The sequence below is a fragment of the Poecilia mexicana genome, unplaced genomic scaffold, assembly GCF_051168715.1.
Source record: "Poecilia mexicana isolate PSO_F unplaced genomic scaffold, ASM5116871v1 scaffold_17, whole genome shotgun sequence".
In the NCBI taxonomy this organism is placed as follows: Eukaryota; Metazoa; Chordata; class Actinopteri; order Cyprinodontiformes; family Poeciliidae; genus Poecilia; species Poecilia mexicana.
The window spans coordinates 4,721,219-4,731,490 of NW_028263386.1; the positions used below are offsets into that span (position 1 = coordinate 4,721,219).

The 10,272-nt window shown below is 37.9% G+C and overlaps 3 protein-coding genes across 3 annotated transcripts; 1 reads left to right on the plus strand and 2 right to left on the minus strand.

Annotated features, from left to right (window-relative positions):
• Nucleotides 1-577: 577 nt before the first annotated feature.
• dnaaf6 (dynein axonemal assembly factor 6) lies at nt 578-4,038 on the minus strand. Its single transcript, XM_014977430.2, has 6 exons — nt 3,089-4,038; nt 2,884-2,953; nt 2,695-2,800; nt 2,021-2,117; nt 1,163-1,248; nt 578-939 (listed from the first exon to the last, which is right to left on the minus strand). Exons 1-6 carry the CDS (start codon nt 3,182-3,184, stop codon nt 837-839), a joined length of 558 nt encoding a protein of 185 aa, XP_014832916.1. The 5' UTR covers nt 3,185-4,038; the 3' UTR covers nt 578-836.
• Nucleotides 3,964-4,823, plus strand: LOC106903478 (MICOS complex subunit MIC26-like). The gene has a single exon (XM_014967330.2). It carries the CDS (start codon nt 3,964-3,966, stop codon nt 4,618-4,620), a length of 657 nt encoding a protein of 218 aa, XP_014822816.1. The 3' UTR covers nt 4,621-4,823.
• Nucleotides 4,824-5,923: 1,100 nt separating this feature from the next.
• On the minus strand, nt 5,924-10,152 carry eif3f (eukaryotic translation initiation factor 3, subunit F). The gene is made up of 8 exons (XM_014967329.2): nt 9,996-10,152; nt 9,718-9,788; nt 8,294-8,373; nt 7,528-7,665; nt 7,312-7,403; nt 6,425-6,561; nt 6,199-6,312; nt 5,924-6,082 (listed from the first exon to the last, which is right to left on the minus strand). The coding sequence occupies exons 1-8, from the start codon at nt 10,105-10,107 to the stop codon at nt 6,005-6,007; spliced, it is 822 nt and encodes a 273-aa protein (XP_014822815.1). The 5' UTR covers nt 10,108-10,152; the 3' UTR covers nt 5,924-6,004.
• Between the last annotated feature and the right edge of the window lie 120 nt (nt 10,153-10,272).

Sequence of the window (10,272 nt, forward strand, 5' to 3'; positions counted from 1 at the left end):
TGTAACAGGATTTGTCTTACAACACAGATGCTCTCCATCCAAACTTGCTGAGCTATTACTGAAACAAGAATGGACAAAAAGTTCAGTCCAAATGTGCAGACCTTGAAGAGACTTTTGACTTGTAGCTCAGTGAAAGGTAGTCCTAAAGAGTACTGACTCAGTCGGAGTGGCTGTATTTCATTTGTAAAAACATTTAAAAACCATGCATCTTGGCCTTTTCCATAAAAAAACAAAATAAAATACACTAACATTTTTGTTTGTAATCTGACAAAAAAAAAAGTGAAAACGTTGCAGAGTACATTTAGAGCATGGTGTATTTGTTGCAAAGATGGGTCAGAAACTAGAAAGTTGGGAAACTCAGGTCTTGACCAATACTGCTTTTCTTTTGATGTTGCTTTCTTGTTCCTATATTTCCATACTTTAATGTTTCGCTTCAAGTCAATCAAGTCTAACTTCTAAATCACTCAACTATAAAAAGAGCACTGTGTTATCTAAATAACCAATACTCAATTTAAAAAGTTATTTTACTTTTTTCTCTACAGACATGATAGAAAGGAAATTAAAACAAGCGCAGAACTACTGAAGCACAGAAAACATTTATTATAACTTTTTCTTATGAAGTCAGAGATTACATATGGAAAAGAGCCCAGATTTAATTAAAAATTTACAGAAATAAATTGGATTTACTTCCGTCATTGTTTTCAGGCATCAAACAAGCCAGTGTGTGCAATCCTAACTTTCCCCCCAAGAAAGTGGTGGGAATTATTTCAGCTTTACCGTAAAGCTGAAATAATGTATTTATCCTTCTTTTACTGCATGTTGATGCAGTCCATGGGTCACTTCATCAGTAGAGTCACCTCCAGTTCCTGCCTGTCGCTAAAGAACTGAGCCTTGCCCTCTTGATTCTGGATGGGATGGGGCAGATGGAGACCCAGTTTACTAAAAAGAAAAAAGAAAGGAGCGACAAGTGAAAGCAATGATGTGAGAAGGAGAGAGACGTTAAGTGGTTGAGGAGGATGTTAAGAGCTGCACTTGAAGCTCAGGTCAAGATCTGGAACACTGATTAAAGTAAAATGTCTGAAGATCCGAGATGTGAGTGTGAGCAGCAGCTTCTCCTTATGAGATCAAAAATAAAAGACAAGATTTTCAAAACCGCTCTTACTACTTTGGAGTCCGCAGATCCAGGTACTTCTCCTTTAAATCCAAGAAGACATCTTTTGCCTTTGTGTCGGGTAGTTTTATTTTAACCTAAGGGTAGGAAAAAATATTAATATTGCTCTAATGTCCTAAATAGTCCCAGTTTATACCAATAATCATTTCAAAAGTATAAACAAATCTTTTGACCAAATATCTACAGTCATGTTAGTTATATTTTCTATGAATGTTTGGCATAACTCTGTAAGTGAAGACATATGGAAGGAAAGAAAAGTAAGAAATGAAACAAAGAAGGAAGGACTGGAGGGAGGATGTATAGACAATGGTATTGGAAATTAAGTCTAGAAATACAAATATTTTTCCATACTCTTAATTTCTGAGGCCATACATCTAGACCTGGAAAACACTTAAATCATGTTCCATACTTTCTCAAACTGTATAAGATTTCTGTTCCTATATTAGACATGCACTTTATAATGGATTTCAGTTTTTATCCCAATAAAGGACAGCTCGGATGCAGTTTTTGCAAGGATTTACATTTCAGGTGCCATGCAATAAAACTCTGAGTTTTATTTTGACTTTCTCTATTCTTTAGTTGTGTTGATAGAGGAGAAAAAGAAAAGTGAGGAAAGTGTGGGTTAATTTCAATCTGTATTGTCATTGCACTATTGAGCAATAAAATCACAGTGTCAGGTTTTCCAAATAAAATGCAGCTCCTGATGCCTTTAACATTTTAAACTTACTTATAAACTGCATTTGGTTTTGTGTTTATCTTTGTCTTTATTCAAATGCTTGCAGATGTTTTCCAATCTGAAAAAAGTTGATTAATTTCAATGAACAACTTGCTTGATGCTTAATAAATTACCAGCATGGCTTCACAGCACATTGAAGATGGATCCTTCTGGCTTAAGCCCAGGAACAAATCCTCTGTTCCAACACTCTGCTTCAGGATAATTTCATACCTGTAACAAGCCATGTTAGAATACACATGAAAATTGCACATTATCATAGTATGAGGAAACTGACATCACTTATTTAATTTTCTGGTAAAGATTATTAAACTTTCAAATGAAAGCAACTTTTATTGATGTAAAATAATTTCATGCTGAAAATTACCGGGAATGCAACTTTTAAATTTAGAATATTGTTCTGCGAAATGCATTTAGGGCAAACTGTTAAAATCAGCATATGTGTAACTGTTGAGGGATTTGTACAATCTCTTTATGAAAACTGTCTATCCTTGAAAACACAATTTTTTTAATCAATTTTGTTGTACAGTTTGGATTCTTATCCTACAAAGAGACACAGGACAACTAGACACACTTGCAGTCATACCAATGGGCAATTTTAGAGTAACCAATTAATCTAACAGTCATCTTTTTAGACTGTGGGTGAAAACAAACACATGCACAGGGAGAAGAACCCAGGCCAAGATTAAAACCTTGGATTTTCTTGCTGCAATCCACCGTGAAGCCTTTGTGTTGTATTCTAACTAGAATGAAGGCAGCACCACTACAGGTTTTTCCTCCTCAGTCTTACTCAGGTTGTGGTCTCGGGTCTGCCAGATCATCATACTGAGAGCCCTCAGCCACCTCCTCCTCACTCCAGATATCCTTACTGGTTTTCTTTGTGTAGGCAGTAGACACTAAATCAGCAGAAAGCCAGTTTGAGCTTTTAACAGATTCTTGTTCAAAAATAAATTTAACCAAGATAAACAAGTGCACATACCTTCTTTTTCTTTTTTAGGAGGGGGACCAATATGTCCAGGACCAAGCTGTCCATAGGCTGTTTCATTTTGCTGAAATAAGTCCAATTTAGTTATTCAACTCTACTGCACCCAGATATAACCTTTATGGAATAATTACATTAAAAAAACTACCTATTTTAAATAAACATCCTCATACTGTTTATTTGTGTTTGTGAGTAATCTTACTTTACAGTCTTCATCCTCATCTTCCTCCTGCTGAGTTGATAACAGCGCAGACAAAGCCTGCAAGTTTTGGTAAGACGATACTCCGAGACATTCCATAACAATAAGAGAATAAGAAAAAACTGACTTACAACTGCAACTGCTGCATATAATACGCTTGTACTTCGGTTTTAAGCTAACTATCGTTGCTTAAAAATTAACGATAAAATTACTTATAGCCTTATGAAGCTAAAAAAAACAACCCAACAAAACACCTGATTAGCATGCCAACCAGAATTCGAACCGTTGGTGTTGTTATTTTCTGTCACCATGGCGACCGGTTGTCATGGTAACTAGAGACGTTGACCTGAAAAGTAAAAAAAATGCCTGAGTAAAACTCGTAAAAAGTCCTATTTTAAAAATTATATATAAAATCTTAAATTTTAAGGATATGTACCTTAAATAGTTATGCTTAATTTAATCACCGTTCTAAAACATAAATAGTTACATAATAGTAACTAAACATACATAATAAAGCACTACTGCTCTTCTTTTTAAGGCTATTTTATTTAGTGTTTTACATCCATATACATGTAATTTTCTACTTTTTATCTTTTTTAAAAATATATGTAGCTTTGATATATATTATATATACACTGAAAGTAACAGATAACATTTTTCCTGTTTTTATTCAAATATTTAGTTGCTTTGTTAATTTGGTCATATTCACGCAATTAGCAGTGTCCTTTTAAATACAATTTGAATTAATCCATACATTTAATTAAATGAACTAATTGTGGGAGAGGGAGAATGTCTGAGCATATAGAATATATAAATATGTTTATAACGGCATTGTCACTTTTTTGGCGGGTTTTTCTGTTTGGAAAAAAAAATCATAGATGCGGCGCCAGTCAGTCTTGTCCCTCGGCGGATTCCGTAGGCAGTGCATATGGCCCTCAGGGTTCATGTTGAAGGTGACAGGTAGAGTCATGCCGGGAGCCTCGAGTTTCCTGCCTTTCACCGTTTTCGCGGCTAATGATGCCGGTAACGGAGAAAAAGAAGAGACATCCTCGGTAAACCTGGACGAGCTGTCGCTCTACACAGCCCCTCCTCCTCCACCTCTCTGGCATGAGGAGTCTGAAGCGGGTCAACTGGAGGAGAAAGTCGCCACCGTCAGGAAGTTAGCTGAGCCGTACGCTATTTGGTGCCAGTCAGCGTACGCTAAAATTAAACCCAAAGTTCAGAAGGTCGTCCAGTTGGGAAATGACACGTACGTCAATCTACAGTACCCTCCTAAAGACTTCTATCCCCGGGCAGGAGTCATCGGTTTAGCCGGAGTCGTCGGACTCTTTCTGGCCAGAGGATCCAGGATTAAGAAAGTCCTCTACCCAACGGGCCTTATGACCCTGGGCGCCTCCCTTTACTACCCGGAGCAGGCGGCGGCAATCGCCAAGTCTACCGGAGATTCCGTGTACGACACCGCGGTCCAGAGCTACGCTGCTGTGGAGAAGATCCTGAAGTCTCAAGTCAAAGATAAAAAGAGTAACGAAAAGTAAAGACTGGGGATCAAACAGCGCCTTCATTCCCTGATCTTCCTGGATGGAGTTTTGAAATGTGACTCTAATGCTCTTTGCACTAAGCTTGAATTGTAACTCAGGATTTCCAGCTTTAAAAATGTACCTCTGCCTCTGATGTAAATGTATATTTATGTAGAAAATAAGACCTGCTTGGCTTACATTAAAATTCAGGGTTTGACACATCTCTTGTGATAGTTGGTATGAAGAATAATTTTACAAAAAACCTTCTTTAGTCCAATTAAATATAAATACATGAACGCAATGAGAATATTCTCTCCATTGTTTTCAGACAGTAAAGTTAAACTATCACATCAGAAGAATTAACCAGTGGTAAACTGATTCTGGTAGATTTTTTTTTTAACTTGGTCATTAGTTTGCAGATACAGCTACTCATTCAGTTCTTTGGAATGCATAAACAATCTATGGGAAAATATTAACTGTTCACATTTAGCCTCTAAGACTCAAGATACATTATAGAAGTAAGGTGTTTAAAGACTTGATATTTAATGTTTATTCTAGTCCAATTCAATTTAAAAAATACTTTGCTTATCCCAAAAGTAAATTACAAGCAACTCATTTCATCCAAGTATCTTCAACATGTCTGGAAAGATCTCCAGTAGCAGTCAGTATTGCAACAAATCTGAACAGGCCACTGACTAAAGACTGTTTCTGTATGATAGTCTAATAGCTGTCATAAATATTAACGGGAAGGTGAAAAAATTCTCAATGGAAAAAATGAACAAAAGTCCTCTCATAGAACAAATCAGAAGTAATGTAATAGAGCTACTCTGACATGCTGCCACTGTAAGCAGTGTTATTCTGGAAACTGCATTTAAAAATGACTAAAATTAATTGAATTTAATACAAGGGTCCACAAGTGTCAGAACTGTATAGTTTCCTATACTCAATTTTCCAAAGTTCCTATTCATCTTCAACCAATTTTACATATAATACAAAAGTTTACTTTGAGCTTAGTGTAAATAAAACAAATACTTACATACTCCATTTTATCTATGGTTATCAAAATCTGAAACATGCTGCTCTTCAAGACACATGCCATCTGCATAAATCTGTCATTTTTAAAATTATTAAATAAAAGTAAATCTGAAAAAGTTGGATCAGTTTTGATGATAAAAGTAGTTGCATCAAGCTAATTTTGAATCCAAGAACAATTTTTGAGTGACTGTAAATGACAAAAAGCATTATTACATTAGGAATACAATAGTTTGTACAATGCATTACTTACAGAAGAAGCATATTTGAAGAAATCAAATCCGCTATATGACTGTTGAATGTTTTTATTCATCTTAGCCAAAACAAAAGAAAGAATTCAAAAAATTAAATATGACTTGAAATACTCTCCTCAGAGAAGCACCAGCTTCTCGTTCAGAGCAATCTGTGCTTGAGTCAGGTTAGACAGGTAGGTCACCATCAACAGGTCCTGCAAACAGAAATTATTTACAGCTTTGTATCACAACCATGAAGGATTTTACTTCATTATGATGTCATACGTCCAATGTAAACAATCAATTTTAATATTTTTAGACGAGCGCTTACGTTGATGTTGGAGTTGAGCATGTTCTCAAAGTCCTCGGCTGTGATGGTCGGCACTTTGTTGACCAGATCCATGAGGAAGCGACCCACGCTGTTATCAGCCGTCACCTTTCCAGACTGGGACACACACACACACACACACACACACACACACACACACACACACACATTATGATCAGGGTTTAAATCTATCGTAGAGACCGGATCAGAACCAGGCTTTCCTGCTCACCAACACATCCTCGATGTACGCCAGCACAGTGGTCAGCATGTCCTGTATCCTGGACGCAGCGCTCCCCACCTGTGACAGGTCAGAGGTCAGCCCCTTGGTGCGGCTGGGAGTCACACGAGTTCTCTGCAGAAGATCCACTACAACATGGAGATAGAGTCAAAATGTTTACACACAGGAGTGTTGAAATTCATTAGAATTTGCTCATTTCTTGATTTTAAAGGAGCAGTGTTAAATGTTTTCCAGGCATATAGTGGTATTTTGTAGCACAATCAAGTATGTTAACTTCAGTTGTGTAAAAATGCTGTATATATCAAATAAGGCTTGAAAGAAATGACTTTGTAATTTAACGTCTTGAAATTGAATGGTTGCCATGGAGATGCAAGGTTTTCTCAAACATGCATGAAGGAGTCAAGGCAACACTCCAGGTGTGTTTTTGATGAGGGAACAATATAATAACATGATGTAAAAGAAAAAAAAAGAAAAAAAAAGTAGATTTTGTATCATTTTACATAATTCTAACCCTGACTAATCCAAATCCAACATGTGACCCTTGACAAAAAGGGTCACATGAAGAATTACCCCTGCCTTTGAGTCGGTAGAGTGAACTGTCATGGAGTCTAAGTTTTGAACTTTTTTTTTTTTTTTTTTTTTTTGAACTGAAACTGAAAGGTCTAACTAAATTTTTCTTTTTGCAGATTTGTTTATTTTGCTTAACCAATCATTTCTATTTATTTGTTTTGCTTTTGATTTAAATGCAATCCTTTTTTCCCCCTTTAAAACTTTTCTTTATGGTCAAAAGCCTCCCGTGTGGCATTAGGCTCCTACCAGAAGCTAGACTTTGAAATAAAACTGTCCAACCAAACTAAGAAGCCCAATAAAGTGCTTACCGCCTATCCTCTCAGTGTCATAGTAGATGTATTTGACACTCAGGGGGGTGAACATAACACCAACCGTCTTTCCTGGCACACCCATCTGGGCACTGAAGAAGACACACAAACACATCCACGAGGTCACCATCAGCCTGGAGCTGCACACGCGCACACGAACAAACACACACACACACACACACACACACACACACTTGCACAAATAGAGCAGCTCACCTGACGTAGGCGCGAATGTTCATTTTGCCGCTCTGCAGCGCCGTGTCCACAGTCAGGTGGATGGGGTTGGTGGCTTCGCGGCTGTAGTACTCGTGGATGAGCACGGAGTGTTCAGTGATATCAAAGCCTGTGGCATACCTGAGGAGAGAAGGCAATATGCTGGAACCTTTTCCACTATGATTTGGACCTATTGTGCTTCCTTGATCAGGTTATGACGGGTCTCTGGGCTAAACAGAACATGTCCTTTACATTTTTTTTTGCACAAAATCATCCTTGGAGAACAAGATCAAGATTTTAGTCTGGTCAGTTTAGCCTATTTTGAGATATTTTAGGCTTTTTTTTCATTTAAAATCCAAATAAGCTGCTGGCCACGCAACCCAAATTACGTTTACTTGCACATTAAAATGGCTGCAAACAGATACACAATTATTCAACCTTTCATCCTTGAAAAGCATTATTAGAGCCTACTACAAGAATGCAGAAAGTGGTTTCTGGATGCTAAGTCAACAACAAAACACTTGTCTTTTCCAGCAGCCATTGTACAGTGCAAACAGCAGTAAAGCCAGTTGACCAAACATGCTGGAGCTTCATTGGGGTTGCTAGATGAGAGGCAGTGCCAGCTGATTTGCATTACATTCAGAATGTTTTTGAAATGGCTCATTTTCCAGACACCAAAAAACATTAACTTATTGTCAAAAACCGGTTAGGTAGAAGTACAAAAATGAGCAAAATATGAATACGTCTCCGTTAAAGCAAACTGACTCACCATCCGATGATGACTTCTGTGGGAGACACCCTCTTGTGAAGTTCATACATGTTCTTGGCAAACTCCATGTCCACAGCAACCTGCAGGCATCCACAGAAGTTTACAAAAGCACTGATATTACATGCCGTTATTTATTTTACTTTACTTATATAGGTCAGCCCTTTGTGAGTGATCTGAGCTCAGGCTGAACGTCTGGACTTTCCAACACTCACTCCAGATCAAACAGCAGAACAGGCTCCTGCTGTTTGATGTGAAGATAAAAGTGTGCTGCAGCTCTGCTGGTTTCAGAAACAGAAAACAGTTTGAGAAGCTTTCAGAGCTCACAGGAGGGAAAAGTTACTCTGCACATGCACAGAAATATAGGGCAGGTTTTTAACCTTTTTTGTGGAAATAAATGTCAATCTAAAACACATAAAACATAAACCATTGACTTTTATTCAAAACAGAGAAGCAACTATTAAACCTATTGCAGAAAAAAAAAATAAATACCAGTTACTGCAGTTATCACAACCTGTGGGACTTTATTAGCTGTACAGTTGATCTTTATCTGTTCACTGATTTTTCCATGAAACTTGACTTCAAATTAATTATTCATGGAAAATTTGTCTATATTTGGATTTTTTTCAAAGAGCATATCTAAAATATCCAGGAACAAAATCCAGCTTGGGACGCTGAAATATTTAGGTACAATGCTACCTGACACATTGTCGGCTGGCGTTCACAAAGCAGAAGACGCATGAGCGCCTTTTATCTTCCTATTTAGAGCTGAGTTAGCTGGATCTCCTGTAGTTTCTAAGTGTTGTAACTCTGTGCCAGTTTGCTCTGTAACAAGATCTAAACCCAGCTAAATATTAGCTGATTAATTAGTCAGGCTGTCTGCTCCGGTCGCCAACATGCAGTCAGCTTCTGGTGTATTAAAACCAGGATTACATCTAATCAGCTAGAATGTTAGGTGGCACTCCTTTAGCATCCACACCTGTGTTCATCAGACAGAAAAACTGGTCTCTCTTTTAAGCAAGGTTAAAGTGCATATCCTTTCCTTTATTTCAGCCAGCTGACCAGCAGTACACAGTTTTAAAACAGCAGCTGGGAAGCTGGAAGCAACTAATATGTCCTTGTTATCCTTTAATTACATTATAAATAAAGAGCCGAATGATTATTCGGTTCAATTGCTATTAGATTTATCATGTGTTCATTCTAAATTTTCGCTTAAAATGCTATGCTTGAAAATCAAAACACAAAATTTATGTTGAATTTTTTAAAACAATTTTAAATTAGAAATGAGGTTGTTCCGCGTATTCATATGAAAAGCACAATAGTGCTCTTTATAATACGAGTGTTAATGCATATAAACAGAAGATCACTTCCGTTTCTCTCATTGTTTATTCAGGTTCGATGTCACAAGCGGAGTGATAGCAGCTTACCTCATCCTCAGACTCGTTGTGAGGGACGGAAAAGCAGTTGGTCACTTCTATAGAGTGTTTATCAATGGTACCTGAAAGAGGCGGACGTTAAAAACAAATACATACAGACTTTTTTAACAAGAATAAGACTCCGCTGATGCTCCAGATGTGTTTGCATTAGGCTGCACTGAGCGAGCATGTGTTAGCAGCTGAGCTAATGCTACACACGGATTTTCCATCCATTTTATCCCGATGTCACCCCAAAAGAAAGAGGACGTTTAACCCAGGATTTAACTTACCCAAAATGGTTCCGATGACCCGGCTCGCCCCCTCATTCCTTCGCTCGTAAGAGTCACAGATTGAGGCGAGAACGACGGGATGGATTTTCACCACTGGCCCGAACACCGACATCTTGAAGAAAAAGGCTCTACCAACGCCTGCAGTGAGCGGATATGCTGCCGCCTACAGGCTGGCGGCCAAACTGTTAGCGATGTGCCGTTCGCGGCTGAGCCAGGTCGACGGGTCGGTTCCTTTCACTGAACGAGGGGAGCCAACACAGTAGTATTCACGGTCACT

Coding starts and splice junctions, on each gene's coding strand:
- eif3f (XM_014967329.2), bottom strand. CDS start 10,107: ATGTCGGTGTTCGGGCCAGTGGTGAAAATCCATCCCGTCGTTCTCGCC. Junction 7,666..8,293: donor ACAGAAGTCATCATCGGATG/GTGAGTCAGTTT, acceptor TTCTCTCCTCAG/GTATGCCACAGGCTTTGATA. Junction 6,562..7,311: donor TGACACTGAGAGGATAGGCG/GTAAGCACTTTA, acceptor TCCATGTTGTAG/TGGATCTTCTGCAGAGAACT.
- LOC106903478 (XM_014967330.2), top strand. CDS start 3,964: ATGCGGCGCCAGTCAGTCTTGTCCCTCGGCGGATTCCGTAGGCAGTGC.
- dnaaf6 (XM_014977430.2), bottom strand. CDS start 3,184: ATGGAATGTCTCGGAGTATCGTCTTACCAAAACTTGCAGGCTTTGTCT. Junction 2,954..3,088: donor ATGAGGATGAAGACTGTAAA/GTAAGATTACTC, acceptor GACTTATTTCAG/CAAAATGAAACAGCCTATGG. Junction 2,801..2,883: donor TCCTAAAAAAGAAAAAGAAG/GTATGTGCACTT, acceptor CTGCTGATTTAG/TGTCTACTGCCTACACAAAG.